Source organism: Topomyia yanbarensis, chromosome 3 (assembly GCF_030247195.1).
Source record: "Topomyia yanbarensis strain Yona2022 chromosome 3, ASM3024719v1, whole genome shotgun sequence".
Classification (NCBI taxonomy): Eukaryota; Metazoa; Arthropoda; class Insecta; order Diptera; family Culicidae; genus Topomyia; species Topomyia yanbarensis.
The window spans coordinates 243,911,791-243,925,951 of record NC_080672.1 but is presented as its reverse complement, the minus strand read 5'-3'; the positions used below and the strand labels follow the sequence as shown (position 1 = coordinate 243,925,951).

At 40.6% G+C, this 14,161-nt stretch overlaps 2 protein-coding genes across 22 annotated transcripts in view; one reads left to right on the top strand and one right to left on the bottom strand.

Moving 5' to 3' along the window:
* The window catches only part of LOC131691518 (cytoplasmic tRNA 2-thiolation protein 1), a 188,506-nt gene that overhangs the window by 167,052 nt on the left and 7,293 nt on the right, over positions 1–14,161 (bottom strand). For 11 of the 21 annotated variants that reach the window (XR_009305789.1, XR_009305790.1, XR_009305791.1 and 8 more), the window contains 9 exons: positions 9,900–10,007; positions 9,525–9,827; positions 9,212–9,444; positions 5,378–8,909; positions 4,194–5,074; positions 4,021–4,131; positions 2,854–3,961; positions 2,462–2,612; positions 2,104–2,297 (listed from right to left, as the gene is read on the bottom strand). Coding sequence is in view for 18 of the 21 variants with exons in the window: in XM_058978006.1 (XP_058833989.1) it covers positions 2,104–2,145 (42 nt within the window). In the remaining 3 variants the exon portion in view is untranslated. Of the gene's footprint in view, positions 1–2,103; positions 2,298–2,461; positions 2,613–2,853; positions 5,075–5,377; positions 8,910–9,211; positions 9,445–9,524; positions 9,828–9,899; positions 10,008–10,145; positions 10,759–10,836; positions 11,241–14,161 lie in introns of those variants that run through there. The other 10 variants (XM_058978014.1, XM_058978021.1, XM_058978009.1 and 7 more) reach the window with 10 other exon arrangements.
* Positions 8,271–13,503, top strand: LOC131687826 (uncharacterized). Its single transcript, XM_058971913.1, has 3 exons — positions 8,271–8,391; positions 11,871–12,149; positions 12,569–13,503. The coding sequence occupies exons 1-3, from the start codon at positions 8,271–8,273 to the stop codon at positions 12,919–12,921; spliced, it is 753 nt and encodes a 250-aa protein (XP_058827896.1). The 3' UTR covers positions 12,922–13,503.

Below are 14,161 nucleotides of genomic sequence, written 5' to 3'. Positions count from 1 at the left end.
TATGCGTTTGCCGTTAGATGTCGCTTTAGACAGCTGAAAAGCGCTATCAGCGGTTGTTTATTTCTTCTCCATGTTTTTGCTATCAATTCCGAATGTTTTGAATGAATCTTTTGGCGAGATGGGCCATCCCTGGCCTTAGGCTGTCACGTTACAGTGACGAAAATAAAAGAAAAAAATGAATCTTTTTTCTTCATTTGTCGCTGATGACCAAGTTAATTACCCCCGTGTAACTGTTGGTAACTCGTAAAAACTTAGGAATATCTATACCTATAAGCTTTGAAGATCACTAGAAGAGTAATGACGTGTTTACGAATTTTATTAACGTGTGACATTAGAAGGAGGATCCGATAGATAGTCAACCAAATACCATTGCCGGAGCTCTTGCATATGTCACTGATGTTGCGATGTCGGACTTTGCAAATATGACTGCAGAAGATGAATCTTTTTGTCATGCAGAATGCGCAACCGAATGCTCCCAAATAATTCGGTTGCAATGCTTCAGTTTTATTCAGATTCCATATACACTCAGACACAAGCAGACGCTTATCTGTGGTGCAAAATACCAATATCAAATAGGTTTCTTTTTGCTCATTACCCTTATTTTATTCCGGCATAGCAGACGGGATGAAACATAAAATAATTTAATTCTATTTGAATATCGTTTAAGCATTCAGGAATCTACTTTATGAATTTTATCTCGCTTTTTGATTAACTACAACAATCTACAAGTGCTACAACACTAATTGCATTGCTCAATCGACTTTATCTCTAGAATTAACTTGTCGGCTCGTTTAACATTTGCAATACCTCACGTAGCTGTTAAAAATAGTCCTATGTTGAAATGAATTGATACACTGTTCCAACATGGTACAAAGAATGTGAAATATTGAATATTAAATATTAACTATAAAATATACACGAATTATTGATTTCGCGTATTTGTTTCAAATTCTGTTTTTGCTGAACATCCAAGTTCACTATTTCGATTTTCAACTGCAACCAGAATATATTACATATTCGCATCAAGGAAACAAAATGAATAGCATTGTTAGTTACGACATAATGAAAAATTTTCCCAGAAACAAAAAAATAATGAAGGAACAAATAAATTGTTATTTATTATTTATCAGGATGCGATTGCACAGGCTGTCTCAACAACCAGTTTCTGCAACCTATGTGCATTAACTGCGTACACCTACCGTTGCACTTGACAGTGTGTGCAGTGCTTTATGGTTACACCTATGACCGCGCACCCGGTTTCCCATGAGCCTTTTGGCGGCTCAGAGGCTGTCCTTCCATGTGGCTCAGGGATACATTGCTCCTATACACATCCATACATACAAACTTAGATTCATACAGACACAAGTTGAAAGCGGTTAACGTCGCGTCATCTAGTCTCTGTAATCCTATGGAAAATCATCTCACCATCGCCTTGGGATCTACGTCATATTGGCAAATTTCACATTGAATCCGATTCTGTCTCTTCCTAATCTTTTTGTCTCCTAGGTCCGAAGCGGATCAATCGACTATTATTTGAATCGGTAAATATACTAGCAGTATTAGTCCTTATTCGCGAATACTTTTTCCCACAACTGTGCTATTTCATCTCTATCTTATAACAGAATTCGATTATCTCTGTTCTAGTCAATATACGTATACGTATTCATTACATTATGGACCAGGCAAATCCTCAATTTTTTCTATTATCATTATGCTGAGTAGCTAGACGAGATAAGGTATTTTAGGGTTTCACAAAAAGAATTTCTGCCCATAAAGGACAAGAAATATTTGTCCACTAGTCCCAATAAAGTATGCTCGAACCGAATATCCACCTGGTTCGACTCGAACAGACCACACCGACCCGAAAGGGCTGCTTATCATTTCTGAGAGCCGGTGTGCTTGATCGAGTTAAATAATCATAAGAACAAGTCCTGAATAATTAAGTATCCCTTAGGTGCCATTCATGCACTCCTTCCCTGAACAAGCCTCATACCCAAGGTCAAAAGAATCGACAACCAATGAGAATGGACCATACCAGTCGAAGGTCACAGGCCCAGCATCTCGTGCAGTTCCTGAAATTAGATGTTTGTTAGTGCTACTTACAGATTTCATTTCAATGGTGGTAATTAAGTGTCTCATTCCCATCTTGAATAACTAGTTTACCGCTGCTCATCTCTTGCGGCCTTTCGACACCGTCGGACGACTGTCTCATAGAAGAGATCTATTTCATCCTCAATTTCCGTCGGAGCTCATATATGGTACGCCCAAATGGTTCTACAAGCTCGAATATCAACTATCTGAAGCAAAAAAAAGACGTTAAACATAAATTTATAAATATACCCTAATCCTATAATCAACTAAGGCTATCTGTCGATTCTAAGGCAGGAACGCTAATGATGTGACCACCAAAAATACGTCAGATAAGCTTAATTGACCCCCTTCGACACCAGTTTCGCCTTACCAAGCCGTTACGCGGGTGGCGGCGTGAAAACTGCCGTATAGGAGTTGAGAACGGCTTGAAAAACATCTGATGTTGCTCCAAATGTGTGTGATATCCAGGACTGGCAAGGTTCCATCGAGCCTAGTTTGCATTCCTTACATAACTAGACTCACTGTTCTCCATTCACCCACAACAATGAAAGAACAAATGTAAAAATATACAAATTAGTAAATGAATAACTAAATAAATAGCAAATGGGCACATAACCATGCGCCTGAGGGGTAAGTCGTTTTAAATTTACACGTGAGAAAAATAATTAGGGTTGAATTTTTTCACGCAGGACGACTGCGAAAATAAAACCATCATTGAAGGTTAGATGTTGGACGCAAAAACAAGCCGAACAGATTGCTTACAAACTGATTCCGGGCAAGCGGGGTCAGCTGTTTGTCGTGCACAGTTGCTACCGGTACCCATCGGATCGGTTGATCAGCGAGGGCGAATTGCATGGAAGTGACCCAAGTGTAAAGTGTTTGTTGTCATCGCCGGTCGTTTCGATACACTCGAGGATCGTGGAAAGGAGCATGAGCAGGAACAGGATAAGAGTGATTCGTTCTTGGGCTATCAAAAGGAGATGACACAGGACGATCAATTGGTGGAACTCGATGTTAAGAAGGAACAACTTGCTGAGGATGACGACGACGGAAACGGCGCCAACGATGAAAATCGCTTCGAAGCATATATAATTTCTTTTAGATTTTTTTGCTGTTTTATAGCTGTCTGTTCTATCTTCCTGAAATATTTATTTACATGGTATTGAACAAAATATTTTTCATCTTCTTCTTCAAGGTGTTTTGGAAAAATTCTTGCCACTTTACTCTACTGGCCGTCCAACGACAAAATAAAAAAAACAAAGTCGTTTTCTTCAAGAGTTTACCCACAGATAACAGACGTTTAGGCTAGAACAAAATTTCTTCAAAAACCTGTGTAAACTTTCAAATTGATAAACGTTGGAAATCCGTGTTTCACTATTGCCATCTGCGCAACTGTTTGCTACACGTGTTTAACAGCTGCACTCTAACTGCATTGTATTGATCACTGCGTCATCTGCAAACGTTTGCCAAACGTGTTTCAGACGTCTAATTTATTCGGAATTTCAGTAGCGGGTTTTTATACACGATTCAAATCGAGCTTAAACGTCTGTTATCTGTGGTTCACTTAACTCCAAGTTATAACAATTAAACATGCACTTCACAATCCTCGCGTTACCGATCCTTGAATTAAATCCTAAGGAAATCAACTGATAGAGCTAAATAAAGTTATAGATTCACAATCGGAACAATAATGAACCAAAAAAGCTCCAGCGCCTTTCACCAGTAGCTGGTCGAAAACACTACGATCCGATCTTTTCAATAACGTCCGAGTTCTCCGCGTCTAGCAGCTGAATCTTTTTCTGGAAGTGTTTTTCGAATGATCTGCAAATCATCATGGTTCGATCACTGCCCACCAGGTTGATGGCGATGCCTGTTAAAGAAGAGGGAAGAAATACAATCTATAGAATCACAAGAATGAGTCGCACTTACAGAATTTACCGGTGCGTCCAATTCGATGCAGATACGTTTCGCAATCGGCTCGTCTCTACTGATCCATCGACAGGATGATGTTTACAATGGTCACCTGTTCGACATCGATACCTAGAGCGAAAAAATCTCTCCGTAACCTGGTGCTGCAGACAGAATCAAGTGGTGGAACTTACCCCAAGACAAAACGTTCGTTGTAATCAATACCTTCTTTAGTCCGGCTCGGAATCGATTCAGACCGGCAAACCATTGCTCCACCGTTAAATCACCGGACAGTACCGCTACCGAATGACCATCCTATCGGCCGTTTTGCGTGTCTGTTTCCATCGATTAACAATGCCAATCACAACTGTCCTATACTCACACGACAGAAAATGATCGCATATCCGATGGTAATCACGCCAAAGATGATCGAAATTGCTTGATATTTCTCGTCCTGGTTGCGGTACTTATTGTAGTGCTGTTTGATGTTATCTAGTGATTCTTGCTCCCGCGCTAGCTGAATCACGATCGGATAGGGTAAGATGTACTCGGTGAACTCCATTACCTCCCGCTCGTACGTGGCCAAGAACAGCGATCATAACGCCCGCTTCGTTTAGTACACAAACGGCAATTTCTCAAGGTCGAACGCCTGAATTTTATATTCCAGTCCATCAGCTTACCGGGTGTTTCGATGATGATATGATTAATCAGCTTCGCCCCTTTGACAATCTCCTCGCCGCGGATGAGGTAACTAAATTTGATTTCCGGACATAACTTTGTAATTTTGGCAGCTGCTACCCCCTTCTGATTTGCCAGTTCATACGTAAGGGAAAGGCAAATCACCTGCGGATAGTTTTTTTAACGGATCGACTCGACTGAGCATTGTCAGCGCGAAAGCAGCGGTTTTTCTTGTTTCTGACTGACTGGGCGATCATGTGCTGGGCGGATCGGCCAACAGAGTAGGTAGAGCCGTTTCCTGAATCTTGGAAGGGGCGTTGGAATCCATAGCATAGACTCCCTGAAGCAGTTCCGGCTTCATGTGCAAAGCTTCGAAAGTTTTTTTGCATCCTCCGGGCTAAAAGATGAATCATGGATATTTTAAAGCTGATACTAGATATTTCTGGAGAAAATTTAGGATAGGACGTAAGCTACAATGAGATTTTCTTTGGGGTCTTTTTCTGTTAATTACTCGGTCGTTTTAGTATTTAGTACTCAACTCTTTGCATAATATTCTAGTAAAAAGCATCGGCTTTCGATATGTACTGGAAAATTTGTTCAATGTTATAGTGACGTCGTAATTAACGAAAGAGAAAGTAAACAAAGATAATCTCTCAATGTTAATTATGTCCTAATAAAAAATTTCTCGATTTCGACTTACTTGAATGCATCTGCATCTTCCGTGTAGGAAGCTGTTTTTCTATTTCCACTAGCAGCTTGTCTTTCTTCAAGAGCAGCCAGTCAGAATTTCCATAATTAACGAACTCAAAACTGCAGGTGCAGCCGTTTCTACGTCGCTGGTTCTACTGCCGATGGACTAGGTTTTTCCGCATCCTCTTTTTCCGGACTGCCAACCGCCGGCTCCGGTTTCTTATCCTTGGTGATACTCGGATCGCTACCTTTTGTATTGAAAAGAAAAATACAAATCCTATGAAACAATGATCGCTCCAAAAACAGTTTAGGCACTTACGAGAGCATAAATTTCCTGATCCTCTGCCTTTTTGACTCAGTTATCAGCAGCACTTGCCATCGTTTCGACCGATTGCATCGCAAAAGCAAATTCTATACATGTTGACAGCTTGTGATGAAAAAATACAAAAAATTCACAAATCTTGTTTTTTTTTGTATTTTTTTATCGCATTCTGTCAAAATTTCGCAAGCCTCCGAACGGAATAATACCACTGATCATTATTTCGCAAGGAAAAAGCTTGCCGTAGTGACAGCGCATAGAAAGCAGCGCAATCTCGCGGAAGCAATATGAAACTTATTGTTTGTCGAACCGTGTCTCGGCTAATTGGAAATTTCGGTATCATTTTCGCGAGAGCTGCGTACCGCTTAAAGCTTAGTATGCACCTCTTGCGAAATGAGGTCGCGAAATATTTTTCCTTCTTCCGTGCGGAATTTTGACATTTGCTCGCGAAAACTAGTCTGTGTGTTTGCTGTTAGATGTCGCTTTTGATAACTGGAAAACGACATCAGCTGTTGTTTGTTTATTTCTTTTTTATATTTCTGTTGTCATTTAAATGTTTTAAATGATGTATTTTATTAATTCATCACGGATGTGTATGAAATCGGTAACAATTGTAAACCTATTTGCCATTCATGAAGCTCTCAGGGAAGTGACGTACTCAGCGTGAATCCTATTTCGAGAATGATTAATCATAATGCTTATTTGTGACGGTTCCGGATGTCTCGGGGAAGTTCAGTCTGACCAATTTAGACAGCACAATTCCTGCAATCGGAAATTTAAATCATTGGCTGGCCAATTTTTATCTAAATTGGCTGCTTCTACCGGTTCTAGAAGACTCAGGGAAATGATCGAGATTCGCTCAAACCAAATCTATTGTAATTGTCCGAATCGTAAGTCTAAATCGGCGTTTGACCATTAAGAAGCAAATCTGATTGCCTTGGCCGCCTTTACCGCTTTCACAAGTCTCGGGGAAACTACCTTTCGAAACACGTTTCGGAATCCGGAAATATAACGCAAATATAACAACCGACTCCGACTCAACCGGTTTCAGGTCGAACCAAACCCTAGGCTTTAAACTACGTTAAAAATCGATTATGATAACAATGGCTACTACTAAAGGTTCCGGAAGTCTCAGGGAATGCTACCAATAATCAGTACGGATACAAACCTATTTTTGGTATAACAATTGTGAGAATCGTAATTGAAATTTATTGTCATAAGTAATTCGTGGTAATTCTTATTGCATGAAACACTAGAGAGGTTTAAGGAATTGCGCATATTGCTACTACTTGTATTACTACCGCCAGAAGCATAATTGTCCCATGTGTATAGGGATTCCCATAGAACATGGGACAGTTTTGCTTCTAGCGGCAGAATACCTCACACAAAAAATGCTGTTCAAGTCTGATATTACACCGAAAGTTAGACGAATTAACTGAATTCTAATTTGATGGTCAAATTGACCCTGTATGTAAATTATGGAAAAGATGTTATAAGCCTTTTACAATCAGTCATAATCCAATAATACGTTATAATCCATTTAAAACGAGTGTATTGCTAGTTAGGCACTTTTCAATCAGTTAGGTCTTTTCATAATCAGTTCGGTCATAAAAATCAATTAGGCCCTTTTATAAATTGTTGTAAAATCGCTATCAAAATTCTTCATAATCAAATGTTGCGTTATGTACGTGCTCGGGTAGATATTTGTTAATGGAAAACATGAAATTTCAATTTGTTACATTTTGTGGTTAGGCCCTTTTCAAATGTTTGGATAGAACTGGGTAGAGATTGTAATTGTAATTGTAAATTTATTAGCTTGCGATACCCTGTTGGTTACATTTGTAAATTAAAAAAATATAAAATTATAAATTCAGAATCAAAACAAGTATGACCAGTAGCTGGTCGAAAACACTTTACGGTGCGATCTTTTCAATTTCGTCCGAGTTCTCCGCGTCTAGCAACTGAATCTTTTTCCGGAAGTGTTTTTTGATTGATCTGCAAATCATCATGCTTCGATCACTGCCCACTAGGTTGATGGTGATTCCGTTCTGTTAAAGAAGTGGGAAGAAATACAATCTATAGGATCACAAGAATGAGTCACACTTACCGAATCTACCGGTGCGTCTAAACCTATGTAGATACGTTTCGCAATCGGCTCGTCCCTGCTAATCCATCGGCAGGTCGAAGTTGACGACAATGGTCACCTGTTCGACGTCGATACCTAAGACGAAAGAATCTCTCCGTAACCTGGTGCTGTAGCCAGAATCAAGTGGTGGAACTTACCCCTGGACAAAACGTTCGTTCCAACCGTTGCTCCACCGTTAGATTACCGGACAGTACCGCTACCGAGTGACCATCCTGGGACATCCTGCAGGTCAACCAACCGGCCGTTTTTCGTACCTGTTTCGATCGATTAACAGTTCTGAAAATAAGTTTACTTGGACGTTTACAACTGTCCTATACATCATATGACAGAAAATGATCGCTTGTCCGACGGTAATCACACAATTTCTCGTCCTGGTTGCGGAACTTGACGTAGTACTGTTTGATGTTATCGAGTGATTCTTGCTCCCGCGCCTGCCGAATGACGATCGGATTGGGTACGATGTACTCGGCAAACTCCATCACCTCGCGCTCGTACGTGGCCAAGAAGAACACCGACCATAACACCCGCCTCGTCCAGTACAAAAAGGAAAAACTAGGTCGTACGTCCTGAACATTATACCTCAGTCAATTAGCTTGCCGGGTGTTCCGATGATGATATGATTAGTCAGCTTCGCCCCTTTGACGGTCTCCTCACCGCGAACGGCGTAAGGAAGTTTGATTTCCGGACAAAACTTTGCCATTTTGGCAGCTACTTCCCCCTTCTGAATTGCCAGCTCATACGTGGGGGAAAGGCAAATCACCTGCAGATAGTTTTTTAACTGATGGACTCAACTGTGCATTGCCAGCACAAAGGCAGCGGTTTTTCCTGTTCCCGACTGACTCTGGGCGATTATATTCCGTGGCGGACGGGCCAACAGAGCCATCTCCTAAATCTTGGAAGGGCGTTGAAACCCATCGCATAGACTCCCTGAAGTAATCCCGGCTTCACGTGCAAAACTTCGAAAGTTTTAACCAACCAACCGGCGAAGAAGAATCCTTTCGCTGCACCTTCAGATCCAGCTTTGATTCTACTAGACCTTAGTGAACATCTTTCATTAGCAAACTTGCATCCGCCGGGCTAAAAGATTAGTCACGGATAATTTTAAAACTGATACTAAATATTTCGGGAGAAAATTTAGAATAGGACGTAAGCAACAATGAGATTCTCTTTGGGGTCTTTCTCTTCTGTTTGTTACTCGGTCGTTTCAATATTTAGTACTCAACTCTTTGCCTAATATTTTAGTAAAAACCATCGGCTATGTACTGGAAAATTAGTGCAAAGTGTTATAGTGACGTCATAATCGAAAGAGAAAGTAAACAAAGAGAGGCTGTCAATGTTCCTTATGTCCTAATCAAAATTTTCTGCAGATTTCGACTTACTTGAATGCCTCTGCATCTTCCGCGGAGGAAGGTGTTTCTCCATTTTCTCTTGCAGCTTGTTTTTCTTCAGGAGCTGCTAGAGTCAGAATTTCTGTAGCTACCGAACTCCAAACATCAGGTGCAGCTTTGGTTCTACTGCCGGTGGACTAGGTTTTTCCGCATTCTCTTTCTCTGGACTGCCAGCCGCCGGCTCTGAATCCTTATCCTTGATGATATGTACTCAGTTAGCTAACCTATTTGTATTGAAAAGAAAAATTCAAATCCCATCCCAATGATCGCTTCAAAAATAGGTTATAACAAAAAAAACACTTACCGAGTGCAGAAATTTCTTGATCCGTCGTCTTTTTGACCCAGTTATCGGCAGCGCTTGCCATCGTTTCGATCGGGTATTAAAATTCAATAGCAAGGTACAAAGTATGGGAAATCGTCCTGAATCAGCACGGGTACTGTCCCTCGGGTGGTTTATTCCTTGCAATTCGCTGAAATTTTGACCAGAGCGACCTTGCGGAAAAAACGATGCCTTCTTTTGCCTGCTCACTTCCCTGCCATGAAACCGATGATGAGCGCTTATTCCAAACGGTTAGCCGATTGAAGATGACGTGCCATTATGTTTGTTCTGTGAATTGATAAGGACATTTAGATATACAAAGGAATGTTTGGAGGAGGGATGCTACTGGTAAATACATACCGAAAGAGAAAGTCCTTTCCGAGCATCTTGATGTTGTGTTTTCTGTTGGCCCATTATCACTGCGTTCTCTTGCTGGGTGATTACCATGATATGTTGTTGGTGTTCGATCTGAAAAAAATCATAATAAAAAATATCCGTAAATGAGTGAACTCGAGCTTTTTAAAGAAGAATAGGGTATTACATTACAATGTACTAAACACGGTACTGATCCTTTCGAAATAAAAAAAGGTAATAAAAATGTCTCACCTTGCCGCACCAACTGAATAAAAAAGTCCTCCTGCACACCGCATGGTACAGTATAGTATGCTGCTGCTACTGTGTTTGAATGTGCTGTTGCTATCTTTTTTGCAGTTGGTAAATCTACATTTGAGTTGGATCTATTGCACTAATTGCGGTTGCTGACCAGGTTGTACCGTCGGTTGAACGTTATTGCTACCGACCTTTAGGATGATGGTCGTGGTCTGGAAGAAATCTTAATTTTCTGATGTTGTGGTTGAAGGTGGTTCTGCTGCTGAGCTTGCTGTGAAATGTTGGCGATAAGCACTCGAATAGTGATTGCTTGCTGCTGCTGGAATGGAATCACGAGCACTGTGTAGGCAGTGATATTTTCAAAAATAGTGGCAGACATGTTTTAAGGCAGAATGTGCCGATGAAATGTTTTCCGATGTGTCCATCATTCGTAAACTCCTGTTGTTCGTTTGAGCAGTAATTGCTATGTGGTCCTTTTTTGAGGGGCTGTTGCTGGATTTGGAGTAGTTGGTACTGCTGCGGTTGTATCGATTTAATGTTGGTTGGCTGATTGCCAGATTCAGGATGTTGAGACAAGATTAGTTGAGCTGATTTGCTTTGTTTGGGTGTGCTGCAAATAATATTAATTATTTAAATTTAATTGTTTAAAACTAGAAACAATCACTTCCAGTAATATTTTTAAACTTACCATTCAAATTCGAAATATTGAATTTCTAAACCACGAAATTTTGACAGGTTGCGATGAAAAAAATACAAAAAATTGCCAATCTTGTGTTTTCTTATATTTTTTCATTGCAACCTGTCAAAATTTCGGGAGCCTCCGTGCGAAATAATACCGCTGACCATTATTTCGCAAGGAAAAAGTTTGCCTTGGTGACAGCGCATAGAAAGCAGCGCTGTCTCGCGGAACTATTATGAAACTTATCGTTTGTCGAACCGTGTCTCAGCTAACTTCATTTTTCGTTATCGTTTTCGCGAGAGCTGCGTACCGCTTACGAAATGGAAACGAAATTTTTTTTCGCGAACATTTCGCGACGTTTTTTATGCATAGGTTTTGTATAGGAAATTTCATTTCGCAAGAGGTGCATACTTAGCTTAAGCTAAGTATGCACCTCTTGCGAAATGAGGTCGCGAAATATTTTTCATTCTTCCGTGCGGAATGTTGACATTCGATCGCGAAATTTTGACAGATTAGTATTTGCATGTTTACTGTCAGATGTCGCTTCTGGCACACATCAGCTGTTGTTTATATTTTGTTTCGCAATTTGAATTTATTCTGAACGATAATCGTACAATTAAATAAATACTTGTGCATGCTCTATAAGCACTGTGTAATGTGACGATTGTCAGTAGAAAATGGAAGGCGTTTATAATATTGGCCTCATTTAACGGAATTCGGAATCGTAAATGTCTCGCCACACGAAACAGTTCATCAATAATTCATAAAAGTTTGATATAGTGCGCGATCTGACCAAAAATACCAAGGACATTGATGCTAAATAGGCAGGTGTTTCTTCGGCAATCATCGACATAGTTTTTCTTTTCAGCTTGTGCTAGTAATTTACGCTAGTACTGGCGTCACAATCGCAAATCAACAACTTGAAACGAACATTGAATCCCACAAACAGCTTGAATCTCCACAAGGAAATCTCGCTGGGTGATTCTGGCAGTAGTACTGATGTCAGATAGAGCCGTGAGTCAATTTTTAACATTTTTATCTAGTCCGCACAGTACCGCGGCGCACCGGTAGCATCAATCACAACGACAATTACAAAATTAATGTAGCAGTTGTGTGTAATGCCAATAGAAATAAAAATCACCCGGTCAAACCATTCGGAATTCTGAATGGGGTCAGTTTGGATTCTTCAAATGCAACAACCGATTCCGAATTCATACTGACTCCACTCAGAATTCCGAACCGGTTCTGGAATGGGTTTAACTGGGCAGCAGCTGGCATCAAAATCAAGCAACAGTACGGTGTTCAACAGAAACAAATATATGGCATGTTTTCTTATTTACCAACGATGTGGCATGCTAGACTATACCAAAAGATTTAAGCAATATTCACATCCGTCCTATTCGATTCAGTGAAGAGACTGCCGGAAAAGTGCAAAAACGCGCGTATAAAATATGTGGTATAGGTGTCCGTGCACTGTGCTGATTTGCATTAAACCGAATTGGAAAACTGGATTGTGCTTTATGTAGCGTTGGCATTAATGGCCAATGCCCAGTATACATTACTGCTTGTTGCCATCTGCTGATGCCAGCATGCGGGCAGCCTGGTACCAGCTGCTGGCAAACGTACCCATTATGCTGGTAGCATTCCGGCTGCCAGCGTGCTGACATCAACAGATGGCAAAAAACAGTAATATAAACTGGGCATTAAGCTTCATACATACTAAACCAGTTTGGAATTTTAGATCACCTACAAAAACCGAACCTCACAAATAGTATCACTGAAGATGCTGCAATCGTCGCAGCCAATAGCTCATCAATCTCAACTTGTTCAAATAAAACTGCCGATAACGTCAACAGAGCCGCTGCAATCGCACTCTACAAAGCCAACATCGCACTCATCAGCAACAGCTGCACCCATCGATCAATATTGACTTCAGCATATATTACGACTTGGTTCAAAATCGCACCAACTACCGGTAACGTCGCTAAAAGCGGGAACATCAGCGGCCGCGTAATATCGGAGAACACCGTTAGCTTCAAACAAGTGCCTTCAACGCAAACTGTCAGTATGACCATCTCCATCACTCCCTGTTGACCAGAAGAACCCAAATGATGATATGATACCCAACATGAATTCGGTTTTCAGTTTATTATGTACATAATTATTTGTCGTTATTATTGAATTTATCTGCACTTCTGATTACAAGGAATGCCATGTTTATTTTTCGTCTGTAATATCCGCTAGAAACGCAAAACTTTGAAAACGCACTAATTTCACGTGTACAGAAATGCATCCTTGGTGGAGAGTTTGCTTCAACGTTCAACAAGATTTTTTCCTTAGAGATAACATGCGAATACAAACGATAGTGAAGATATAACAGTATATGAATTCTTTAGATGAGAATATTTCGTTTTGCCTTTCTCAATAGAAAGGTATTGCAATTGCTCTGAAAACCGACTTCTTAACGGAGGCCCGGAGGGCCGAGTGACATATACCATTCGATTCAGTTCGTCGAGTTCGGCAAATGTCTGTGTGTGTGTATGTATGTGTGTATGTATGTATGTGTGTGTGTATGTGTGTGTGTATGTGACCAAAAATGTCACTCATTTTTCTCAGAGATGGCTGAACCGATTTTGACAAACTTAGTCTCAAATGAAAGGTGCAACGTTCCCATAGGCTGCTATTGAATTTCTAATGGATCCGACTTCCAGTTCCGGATTTACAGGGTGATAAGTACGAACACGCAGAAAATGTCGATTTTAATAAATTCTGCAATGAATGTATAAAGGTGAAAATTTTTCCAAAATATGACCACAACTGCTTCGATTTGTAGTATTAGGTCACTAACATCCATTCAAAGTCTATTTGGCCACATTGGCCACCATCCTCGGTTCCGGAAGCCCCGGCGGAAGTATCTAAATTCAGAATAACAGTCACATCGGTTTCTCGGAGATGGCTAGACCGATTCGACTAAACTTGGCCTCAAATGAAAGGTATTGCGTCCCCGTAAATGGCTATTTAATTTCATCCCGATCCGACTTCCGGTTCCGGAGTTACAGGTTGTGGCGTGCGATCACATAGCAAATTGTGATTCAAACCGATACTCCGATGAAAGCAAAAAAGGTAAAAATTTCGCTAAAATGTCTCTCAAACAACTTAAATTTGCTGTTCTAGGTCACCGACGGCCAACCAAACTTTCGTTGACTACATTGACCACCATAAACGGTTCCGGAAGTGCCCGGGAAAAGCGGCCATCTTTCAAAATTTACGAACTCACATCAGTTTCCCGGAAATGGTTGGGCCGATTTTCACAAACTTAGTCCCAAATGATAGC